This window comes from Ipomoea nil, unplaced genomic scaffold (genome assembly GCF_001879475.1).
Source record: "Ipomoea nil cultivar Tokyo-kokei standard unplaced genomic scaffold, Asagao_1.1 scaffold1074, whole genome shotgun sequence".
Classification (NCBI taxonomy): domain Eukaryota; kingdom Viridiplantae; phylum Streptophyta; class Magnoliopsida; order Solanales; family Convolvulaceae; genus Ipomoea; species Ipomoea nil.
The window spans coordinates 3,337,191-3,349,891 of NW_017617502.1; the positions used below are offsets into that span (position 1 = coordinate 3,337,191).

The window sequence follows — 12,701 nt, forward strand, 5'->3', positions numbered from 1 at the left end:
GAATTCTCACAAGGATAAGTATGAAGTTATTGCGGGAGACTTATTAGGGGTTGAACATTTTTAGTCCACTATAAAAAATTTTGCCACATTTTGGCCACTCTTATTGTGAGAGTGCCACTTTTGGTCCTCCGTCTAAATTTCCGTTAGCTTACTGTCAAAAATAAAGGGCATTCTTGTCATTTCTTGTATTTTTCTTCTCAACTTTATGTCCTTTTTTTTCCTGTAAGAAGAGTTTCCTTCCAGATACATGTGAGAATGCCACTACCTTTTCCTGCGGTCGCAACGCCCCTTCTTCCTCTCTTTCCACCACCCCACTCGTCGCCTTCTTCTCCAATTCTAATTATCCGCCGCCGGCTCCGATCATGTTTCTTGCAGCCGTCGGTGGCAGACACCCCTTCATTCCCACCATGAAGCCCCCCTAAATCTGAAACAGGGATGTCAGGTAAAAAGTCGATATGCTTAATTAAGCTAAGCTGCATTCTTTTCATTCAACTAAACTGACTTTTTGCGTTAATCAGACATGAACGGAGACTGTAGCAACACCGATAATAGGATAGAGGGAGGGAGGAAGTATGTTTTTATTGTCTGGTTTAAGACTTGAGAGCTTGGCACAACTCAGCATGTAACTATTTTATGTTTTATTCTGCTGCTTGCAGAAGTTGAATTGATGAAAAATCGGTTTGCAAAGCTGTTGTTAGGGGAAGATATGTCTGGTGGAGGAAAAGGAGTGTGCACTGCTCTTGCTACTATTTCTAATGCAATTACAAATCTTGCTGGTACATTTGATTTACTTAATTAGCAGTTGGTTTCAATTCTGCATCTCATGTTTGAGTTTAGGATGAAATGCGTTGTATTATTGTTAAATAAGCTACGATTCTGGATGCAATTCTTATAAACATCTTGGATGGCTTTCACAACTCTGAATTTCATTATGTTGACCGAGGAATAGTTGTTGCAGGTGGAGAACAGATTGAAACACGCCCTCGTTCTCTGTCCTCTCATAGGCCTTCGATTAGGCTTGAAGAGAAATGGTGGTTACCATTTCCAAAGGTCCCTCCAAATGGTTTGTCTGAAGAATCAAGGAACCAATTGCTTCAATGTAGGGAGTGCACCATTACATTGTCGAAGTTTTCGGCGTCTGCTTTCGCTGGAAACATTGATCTCTGCGGCGGCCCATTGCCGCCGTGCAACCAAAATTCCTCTTCTCCTCCCCCTTCCGTTGAGCCCGAAACAGTTCTCCCCACAAGAAATCCAAAAAATTCTTCATCATCGTGGTTAATTACATGTATCTATGAAGGAAACTCAATGTGGAGAAAGAGAAGACAAAGTTGAGAAGAAAAATACATGAAATGACAAGAATGTCCTTCATTTTGACAGTAAACTTACAGAAAATTAGACGGAGGATCAAAATTGGCACTCACACAATAAGAGTGGCCAAAATGTGGCAAAATTTTTTATAGTGGACTAAAAGTGTCCAACCCCTAATAAGTCTAGGACCAAAAAAGGAATTAACTCTTTTTTTCAATTTAGCTTTACATATTGACGTTTTTCTTTCTTAATTTGGTATTATTATTTCTGACATTAAAGAAGCTCCAATGCAATTTAGCGATGTGCTTCAATTTTACTAGAAGGTTTGCGAATTGGGCTATCCATGCATTTGCTAAGAAGGCTGTTTCTTTGTCTAATCCGAGGAAGTGGTATGTCGCCCCTCCTTTCGTTCTTGATGTTCTTGCTTGGATTCAATGAATTAAGTTAACTATGTTTTATATTATTAAACATAAATTATATCATTTGAAAGATTTTATATATTAAGACGATTAAAACAAGACTAATATTGAATATATATTAATTAAAAATTAAATTACATATACCATAATTTTTAAAAATTAAATTGTACTAAAATAATTTCTATTTTTTTTTATCACAGATTATATTGTATATTAAACTAATTAAATTCAAGCTAATAACTTTTTAAATTTTTAAAATCAAAATTATTTTAGTGTAGAATAACATTTGGTGTAAAATTTAGTTTAATAGGGTAGGGATGAATAAAATTCGGTGTAAGAATATTTGTTCTGATGTGAAATTTGGTGTAGGTTTTTGTGTCTTGGATTTGAGATACAAGGATAATGTGCATTTCAAATTTTGGATTATAATTACATGTATGTATGTATGGGAAATACTCCGTAACAAATTTTATGGGAACTTGTGCACAACTGCAGGGAATAACAAATTATAACAAATCATAGTTAACCACAATTAGTGTTGTTTCTAATTTTGAAATCATCATCGTGCCTCTACAGCCCCGTAGGCGCTCCATATCAAACCCAACTTCTAATTTTATTGTTGTGAAGGTTTCTTATCTCCGAAGATTTCAAACCAACTTCTAATTTTTTCTGACATGGCAATGTTTTTACAACGTGGACAGACTTAACGGGAAAAATAAAAAGTACTTTGACCCATCTTTTCTTATCATGTTTGAAGATTTACACGACTTTTAGAAATTTATTCAAATGTTTGGTTCGTTAAGAACTTGAAAAAAAATATGTGGTCAAATGACAAAATACCCTTACTCGAAACAACAAATAAAACATATATATATATATATATATATATATATATATATATATATATATATATATATGTATATATATATATATATATATATATATATATATATATATAGAGTTGCACTCGGGTGCGAACGGCTCGCCCAGGCGCGAAATAGGAATGGATTCTGTTCGTCCACGTGTCCAGATCTAATGGATGAGAAACACTGATTTTTTTAAAAAACGCGGTGGCATTTTCGTAAATAATTGAACATCGAAGTGCAAGTAAAATGTATTACAAGTGCATGTAAAATGTATTATAGGTGCAAGTAAAAGTTTACACTGAGCATCAATACTTAGTTGCACTTATAGTTCTAAGTAGTTGCACCTATAGTTCTAAGCAGTTGCACACATAGGTATAAGTAGTTGCATCTAGGTGTATGAATGTTTGCGAGTGGTTTTTAGGAGTATTACTACCCGCTGAATTCAGATCAATGAATGTTAACAAGACAATTACATGCACTTATAGGTGAAAGTAGGTGCACATATAGTTATAAGTAGTTGCACCTATAGTTATAAATAGTTGCACATATAGTTATAAGCACACCCAGGTGCATGAATGGTTGCGGAAAGTGAATGCTAACAAGGCAAAATTACATGCACTTATAGGTGAAAATAGGTGCACTTATAAGAGATTTTACTTGCACTTCGATGTTCAATTATTTACGAAAATGCCACCGCGTTTTTTTTTAAGTTATTAGATCTGGACACGTGTCACGCGCTGATTTGTTCGCATTTCCTTCCTGGGCACTTATTCGCACCTGAGTGCGTCCCTATATATATATATATATATATATATATATATATATATATATATATATATATATATGAGCTCAATATATACTATAACAGAGTAGTCACCCTGGACATAGCCTTCAAAATTTGTCTTCAAACAATTTCTCCTTCATCACTCTGATCCCTTCATCCTCATCACATTCTTCCTCTGAGATGTTTACTCTTTTAGGCTGGAAATAGTAAATTAAGTAAAAAAATTGGTGAACAAACATCAAGTAGATAGGCAAGGAAATATATAGAGAAAAATGAGATGATTGTGAGAGAAAACGGATGACTATTCCTTGCAAATATACAAGTTGAATGAAATATGAAATGTTCAAAGATATATTAGATGGATAGAAAGAGACCTAATATTTTCGGAACGAACAAGGATGGTGTTTCCATAGTTGTTGAGTTGCTCATCTTGAATCCACTTTGCGGAAGTCAAAAGTGAATACTGACAGTAGCTTAACTGAATCGATGCTAGTGTGGTGATATCCACAAAACCACTAGGAATCTCTTGTAAATACTTACATTTACGTAACTCCAAACATTCGAGTACAGGGAAATGGTCACCACTAGCATTCCAATATTTGAGATCACTACTTTCAATCACCAACCTCTTCAATTGACGGAATCCTCCCTCAGTTGGCTCCCACTTTGAGTTTTTGCAAGCATGTATCAAAATTAGAACCTCTAGATTTGGTAGCATACCAATAGGCTTCATAGCACTCCATAGGAGATATGGAGTCCAAAAGAATTTGAGCTTCTTAAGATTTGGTAGAAAACTAGTTGCCCATGGGATGCCATTACATGGAATACTTCTGAGATAATTCCAATTTCTGATGCTTAATGTCTCAAGCTGCCCCAAGTGCCCCAAATTATAAAAGCAATCTGGACTACTAGTATATCCACCTTCAATCCCTAATTTTTTTAAATTCGGAATTCTTGCGAGCAAATCTTTTGTACAAATCCCATAACTCAACCAAGATATATTCTCTAAGTTTCTATGAACAATTGACCGAGTTTCTAATGAATAAATTTGTTCAACACAAAAATTCCTTAATAGTGGCATTGTCCAAATTCTAAATGCCCCATAGGAATCCCATCTAACAGATTTTCCACGAACAATAAAGCTTTGCATATTCCTATGCTCAAAGAGCTTTACACGAAAAGAAGCATCGTCACCAATAGAGCTTGATAATACGGTCAAAGCAAAGTATCTCAAATGAACAAGATTGGTAAGCACAGTTAGAGCCACATATTGATCAGAATATAATCCACATTCAATGTCTACTAATCTTAGCAGTTTGAAGTGTGAAAATAGATGATCAAAGCTATGAAAGTAAAAACCAGCAAAGTGTAAGGAATTAGATTCGTGACAGAGACTATCCACTGACCTGATTTGAGTAATGAAACCAGTAAACAGGTGCTGTGATTTCCATGGAAGTTTTTCATATCCAAACACATTCAATAGATTTTCACGTTTAGCTTCATTCAAGCACAAATCTCGCAACAGATCATGTATCCTTATTCTCTTCATTTTCCCATTGTAGCTCTGTTTGCTAACTATAACAAGACTTCTATCAACAAGATCTTGCAAGCATTCCATGGCCACTTTCTCTATATTCACATGCTTCACAGTGCTCAAAAATCCATCTGCTGCCCACAACCTAACCAACTTCTTCACCGGGATCTCATAGTCTTCCTCGAAAGTTCCAAAATATAAAAAGCAAGCTTTTAAGTGATGAGACAATTGATTGTAACTCAGATATAGTATTCTGGAACATGCATCATTAGAACCATCAGTTACACTTTTTGCGACATTCTTCCACTTTTCCTCGTTCTGCTCTGTCTTGGAGAGAAGACTAGCTACTATAGTAATAGCTAGAGGTAATCCATTACATTTCTTCACTACGTCTCTACCAATTTGCTCAAACTTCGAAGGAAATTCAATTTTACCAAACACTTTGCAGTACAGACTCCAACTTTCACCAGCATCTAAGAAAGGCATGTTAATGATATAGTTACCTGAGCTAGCATATTTAGCCACCTCTTTGAGTCGAGAAGTCAAAAGTATACGACTTCCATTATTATCATCTGGAAAGCACCTTTGCACACTATCCCAAGCTTCTTCACTCCATATATCATCTATCACTATCAAATATCTCTGTTCCTTCAAGTATTTACGCAGACGCTCAGCTAATTGGTCAGTTCTCTGTTTATGGAGTTCAGCTCTTGATGCTCCAATAACACCACCAATTAGAGATTGGAGCATTTGTTCCTTTGAATGCTTTTGGGATACACTAACCCATGCTCGCTTGTCGAAATGAGAAGTAATTGATGGATGTTCATAAACTTTGTGCGCTAAAGTGGTCTTGCCTATTCCTCCCATGCCAACAACCGAAACAACTTGTCTCCTCTTAGTTGATTGTTGCGTGAGCTGATCCAATATCTTCTTGAACACCTCCTCGCATCCGACCATTCTACTCTCGAACTTTGAAGAGTTTTTGAAAAATTTACTCACAATATTGTTCTTGTGTACAAGATCATGCAGTGATGATCCTTCCACAAGCAGTAGTCCTCTTCGTCGGATCCGACCAAGGAGCTAAACATCATCACTGATTCTTGCATTTTGTGATGAACCCTTTGGATGCTGCTGCTGGTGGTGTTCTCTTTTAATCCTAATCAACTCATTCATGTGGTAACCAGTTTGTTTTTCTGCTTCTTTGAAGATATCATGAAGCCTGAGCAGGGAAGCTGTTATATGAAGACTATCCTTTGCTAGATAAATGGCACTCAACTCCATCTCAATCCTTTCTTCCACTTCGAACGAGACATCTCTGATCTCTGCCTCTACATCTTTGATCTCATCATTGGCAAAAATCTCAGATTTCTGAAGAATAATGTCTTGCAGCAAGCCAAGATTTTGATGGAGAGAAACCATCTTCTGTTTGGCTTCCGCTACCTCTCTGAGCCGAGAAGTCAATAGTATACTGTCCCAAGCATTTTCACTTTTAATCAACTTCTTCTTCTTGGGGTAATCACTCTGTTTTACTGCTTTATTATTGAAGATTCCATGAAGCCTGGGGAGACGCTTCGTCCAACCCTTTAAACACGCTTCCTCTGCATCTTTCATAGCCATATCCTCAAGAATTTGTTGCAGTAAGCCAAGATTTTCATTGCCATCTCTCATCTGTGCCTCTAAATCTTCAAGAGCCAAGCGTGGTTCTGATTGCAAGAAATTTAGAGATAGTGTTTCCATAAGCGAAGTTACAGCAGCGTAAGCCATTTGAGTATGTCTGTTGATCAGCAGAACTAACTAAGAAGAATTATACAAAGAAAATAAAGACGAATTCGTTGGTCAACGCCAGAGTTTAATTTAAAATAATTAGTGGTTAGTGCCTTATGCCTATTCCAGCTCCCATTCATAACATGATAACACGTCCTCTCCATATTCACTAAGATTATGATATTTTTGAAAGAAAAATGTAGCTGGTGATGCCGAGGAAGAATTCACAAGAAATGGATGATTAGAATAGAGGTTCTTATTTCCAACCAAACCAGGTTGGTGGCCTGGAGAGGAGCATACACGGAAATTCATTATTATTTTTTTTTTGAAGAGACACTAAAATTCATTTTATCTCTTAAATTTACATTTTATAATTAAATTAAGGATAATGATATTTTCCCACCTAATCATTCCCCTAATATTTTCCCACATGATGATGTGACTTAAATTTATTGGTGCCTATGAATTGAGTAACTCCACCATTAAGTTAACTAGTTTTTTAGGCACGTTGCGCGATTGGGATAATGCCCAATGTTTTTTTTAAATAAGTACTTTAAGGTATATCAAGATAAGATTATATTAAAATTGTTATGCATAGATAATTGAATGTTGAATTTGCGTATTTAAATAGACAATTCTAAGTTTGCAAATGCAAGATAATATAGTCAAGATTGTTTATAATTGTCAATAAAAAAATTCTATAGGTATGGTTGAAAATTTGAAATCAAATACGGGACATAAGGGAGAGCAAATCAAAATTAATGCATAAAATATTAAATATATACTAATATTGAAGAGCTAACTGCTGACTAAAGAAACTAAAGAGAACAATGTAAGAAGAAGACTAACAAGCGAAATGACTAAATTACCCATGGCAAATCGGAGCTATCGCCGGATTTTGGACGGGCTACGACCGGAGGGGCTAAATCAACTAAAAATAGTTATTTTCAAGGACTAAATCGATGATTACGCGATTAAGGGACTACATTGATATTTCGCTAACAATTGAGGGACCAAATCGTTGATTTTCCCTTAAAGAAATGCATATGTATTATTTTTTGTTGTAGCTACTAAATTATTATTTAATTTATGAATAAGGGTCAAATAGACCCTCCAACTATATATCAAAGTTCAATTAGACCCTCAGACTAAAAAAAACATTCAATTAGACCATTAAAGTTGTTAAATTTGTGCAATTAACTTATTTAATAGGTTACCAAAAGGTAACATGTAAATTTTGCTTACATGGCTTGTGAAATTCTATTTAAAAAAAAAAATTAAAACTAAAATTTTTAAAAATTAATATTTAAAAAAAAAAGTTTCATCTTCGTTAAGCTTCTTCGAGCTGCTATGGCAGCCAAACTGCTTGACTGTCATGGACGACTGCCAGGCAGCTTAGCTACCATGACGTACGAACTTCTGCAATGGACAAGAAACCATGGCAGCAGCTGCCATGGAGATGCCCCATGGATTCTTCGTCCATGGATAAGAAGCCATGGCAGCAGCTTCCATGGATAAGAAGCCATGGCAGCAGCTTCCATGGAGTTGCCCCATGACTTATTGTCCATGGCAGCCTAGCTGCGATGGACGACAGTTTTTTTTAAATTTAATTTAATTTAAATTTTTATAAATAAATATTATTATTTTAATTTTTATAAAATATAATATTTTAAAAATGTTAATTTAAGTGGCATCCTATGTGGCATGTGACCTAGAAGTAACATACTATTATAGGTCAAATAGGTTAATTGTAAAAATTTAACAAGTTTAATGGTCTAATTGGAGGTTGTTTTAGTTCGAGAGTATAATTGCACTTTGGTTTATAGTTAGAGGGTCTATTTGACTCTTATCCCTTTAATAATAATTTAATAAGAGTAAAATAGAGTACTAATTATCGCAAATTTGATTGGGATGGAGTTCGAACCTAAGACCTTTCTTATTGAAATTAATAAGTTAACGATGAACTAACAGAAGTTAACAGAAAATATAATATTTAACGAAAAAGTTAACGGATAATCATATTCATTAAGGATAAATTAGGAAATCTTAAGGAAAAATTAAAATCTGATCAATCTGAGCCATTCATTTGATTAAAAAATTTGACCGCCATTTTTTCTACCCATTATAGGTCTAACTCTCTTGGGCTCTTATTAGTATAGTAGATAGTAGAAATGAAAGTTGATTGTTCAATTATAAAAGAGTAAATACCCAAAATGGTCCCTCAACTATAGCTAAATTCACAAATTGGTCATCGACTTTCAATTTTAACCAATTAAGTCCTTAACTTTGCAATTTTAACACGATTTGGTCCTTCGAACACTTCTGCATTAACGCCCGCGCCCGCGCCGTCATAGACGATCTCCAGAAGAACCTGCAGCTCTCATCGGAGCACATGGGAGCCTCCAAGATGACGCTGCACCGGTTCGAAAACACGTTGTCTTCTTCACTCTGGTACGAACTCAACTACATTGAATCCAAAGGGAGGAAGAAGAAAGGCGACAGGATTTGGCAGATTGCTTTCGACGGTGGATCCAAATGTAACAGTGCGGTCTGAAATGCAACCGAAACCTTAAAAAATCGACGATGGACCATGAAATTACATATATATATCCTCAAAAATCACAGTCAACAAACGGTCAAATAGACAGAGGACCAAATCATGTTAAAATTGCAAAGTTAAGGACTTAATTGGTTAAAATTAAAAGTCAAAGACCAATTTGTGAATTTAGCAATAGTCGGGGGACCATTTTGAGTATTTACTCATTATAAAATGTCTTATAAGAAAGGGAAGATTGTATAGGAAAAATGTCGGTTGATGACTTTTTTTTTTTTTTTTTTTTTTGTGCAGAAGCCAAGGGAAGAAGACAAAAATATGTAGAATTAAAAAGGTGGATACTTTTCTCTAGAAAAAAAGGTGGATACTTTTATGTGCCTATAACTCAGCGGGGGTATTGGTCACTTTGTCCGATAGTAAAAATCTTGGGTATATAAAAAAAAAGGTGGATACTTTTATGTAAAGTACTAAAGAAATTACCTTTTTTATTGGTATTGTCTTCTTTTATGTATATATATACGGAGTATTTAATTAATTATAATTTTTATCTATTAATAAATAATTTATTTAAATATATATATTTTTTATTACAAAGGAAGGGAGATATACCTACATATACAACTTATGCCTACCTTCCACATAAGGGGAGGGACTGGGTTCATAATTACTTTCTCAACCAATGAAGCACAAAGAGCCAATATTGCCTCCATCGAGGCTCGAACCCACAACATTTCCTAAGAGGGAGCAACTTGGTGCCATTAGACTACAAGTCCTTGGCGCGTGCACACACACACACACACACACACACACACACACATATATATATATATATAACAGGTATTTTTGGTATTTGTAATATAAAAGTTATTTCTAAGAGCATGAGAATAGCTAATATCAAGGCCCCATAGGAATGACTATTCCTCTTGTAAAGAGAATAGCTCATTTCCAGGAATCTTATTTTCATGATAAAATGATCAAACTAAATAATAGTATAGATCTATTCCAAGAAAATGTTATTTCATTTCTAACTTATTCCATGAACCAAACATACCATTAAGGACTGTTTGGTTGCTTATATATTACATTATATTTTTGTAAAAAGAAAATGACTCCTTAACCAACGTATGTCGGTTTCGTTGCCCCGAAAGCTAATTTTGAAGGTCAAAACTCAAAAATATTTTTTTATTTATTTACTGCTCCTTTGCATAAAGTTTTTGTATAACTGTACACGTGTCGTTAAGGTAGGGTGACCCCTGTCTCCCTACCCATTAATCATATGTGTTGAGGGCTATCACTACTACTACAAGAGGCCCAATTAAAGGGCGCGATTCATAGGTGTCGTGTTGCTCGTGGGGCTATCACTACTACAAGAGGCCCAATTAAGGGGCGCGATTCATGCTTGGCAAATTATATTATGCACCGCGGTGCATAATCGATTATGCACCGCACGTCTTTTTTTTAAAATGAAAATTAACAGTGTTTATTTCCGTCGTTTCACACCCTTTTGCAAAAAGTAACTCTGTTATTCAGTGTCATTTTGTATACACTTCAGTTTCAGTTGAACACAACTACAGTTTCATTTCGATATAACTATAGTTTCATTCGATATTTATAGACTCAAATATGTGAAAATGTTATTTAATTTTATTTTATATACACTATAATTTTATTAAAACACAACTACATGATCATTTTGATATAATTACAGCTTCATTGTACAATATACACTCAAATATGTGAAATGTTATTCAGTTTCAGTTTATATACACTGCAGTTTCATTTCACTATAACTACAGTATCATTTTGATATAACTGCAGTGTCGGTTTGGATATACTGTAGTGTCAGTTGGTGTTTAATACACCAAACAAACGGACTCCGTTAACTCTAACGGCGGGCCGTTTTTTTACTTAAAGAAACGGCGCCGTATATGGGCCGCGGTGCATAATCGATTATGCACCGCGGTCTATAATATAACAACTGATTCATAGGTGTCGTGTGGCTCATGGAGTCGTGGGGCACTTCCAATTTCGCACCTTTTCTTTGCATATGACAGTCCCTTGTTCTTCAAATCCCATGCCCAGGAGGCCACAAAAGTGAAACGTTGTCTTAAGGCATATGGGAAACTATTAGGGAAGTTGGTCAATATGCACAAGTCTTTTGCATATCCTTTAGTCGAAACACTCATGCGGTGGATAGGGAAAACATGGCAAGCATTTTGGGAGTCGCACAGACTGAGGACTTGGACAAGTATTTGGGGCTACCATTGTTGAGTAATTGTGTTAAGCTAGCTAAGTCAATTAGTGTATGCTCTAATAATTTTACTAGTATTTTCACCTGTGCGTAGCACGGAATTAATTTGTTGTAATATATTAAAAATATTTGGGTTGTTATACAATTATTTAATATTTGAACAGAATTTTAACCCAGAATTATAGTACGAATGAGAAAGTAAAAAACAATATATTTTATTAGGAAGAGAGATTTTTTAGGAATTAGGCGGGAAGTTAAAGTTAAAGGATTTTGTTTTTATATATAGTATAGATTGTATTACACAATTTTATAATATTAGAATAGAATTTTAACCCAGAATTATAGTACAAATGAAAAGTAGAAACAATATATTTTATTAGGAAAAGAGATTTTTTAGGAATTGGGCGTGAAGTTAAAGTTCAGGATTTTGTTTTTATATATAGTATAGATAGTATAAATTGTATTACACAATTTTATAATATTAGAATAGAATTTTAACCCAGAATTATAATACGAATGAGAAAATAAAAAACAATATATTTTATCAAGAAGAGAGATTTTTTAGAAATTGGGCGGGAAGTTAAAGTTCAGTATTTTGTTTTTATATATAGTATAGATAGTATTACACAATTTTATAATATTATAATAGAATTTTAACCCAGAATTATAGTACGAATGAGAAAGTAGAAAACAATATATTTTATTAGGAAGAGAGATTTTTTAGGAATTGAGCGGGAAGTTAAAGTTCAGGATTTTGTTTTTATATATAGTATAGATAGATTGTATTACACAATTTTATAATATTTGAATAGAATTTTAACCCAGAATTATAGTGCGAATGAGAAAGTAGAAAATAATATATTTTATTAGGAAGAGAGATTTTTTAGGAATTGAGCGGGAAGTTAAAGTTCAGGATTTTGTTTTTATATATAGTATAGATAGATTGTATTACACAATTTTATAATATTTGAATAGAATTTTAACCCAGAATTATAGTGCGAATGAGAAAGTAGAAAATAATATATTTTATTAGGAAGAGAGATTTTTTAGGAATTAGGCGGAAAGTTAAAATTAAGGATTTTGTTTTTATACTAGTTTTTTACGGGCATTGCGCGATTGAGATAATGCCCAATGTTTTTTTTTAAATAAGTACTTTAAAGTATATCATGGCAAGATTATATTGGAATTGTTCATGCATAATAATTGAATGTTAAATTTGCG

General features: G+C 34.2%; 2 protein-coding genes across 2 annotated transcripts; both read right to left on the reverse strand.

The window, feature by feature from the left end:
• Positions 1-4,382: 4,382 nt before the first annotated feature.
• LOC109182639 (putative late blight resistance protein homolog R1A-10) lies at positions 4,383-5,868 on the reverse strand. The gene is made up of 3 exons (XM_019332788.1): positions 4,784-5,868; positions 4,498-4,720; positions 4,383-4,412 (listed from the first exon to the last, which is right to left on the reverse strand). Exons 1-3 carry the CDS (start codon positions 5,866-5,868, stop codon positions 4,383-4,385), a joined length of 1,338 nt encoding a protein of 445 aa, XP_019188333.1.
• A 123-nt stretch (positions 5,869-5,991) lies between these two features.
• On the reverse strand, positions 5,992-11,019 carry LOC109182640. The gene is made up of 2 exons (XM_019332789.1): positions 11,015-11,019; positions 5,992-6,701 (listed from the first exon to the last, which is right to left on the reverse strand). The coding sequence occupies exon 2, from the start codon at positions 6,673-6,675 to the stop codon at positions 5,992-5,994; it is 684 nt and encodes a 227-aa protein (XP_019188334.1). The 5' UTR covers positions 6,676-6,701; positions 11,015-11,019.
• Between the last annotated feature and the right edge of the window lie 1,682 nt (positions 11,020-12,701).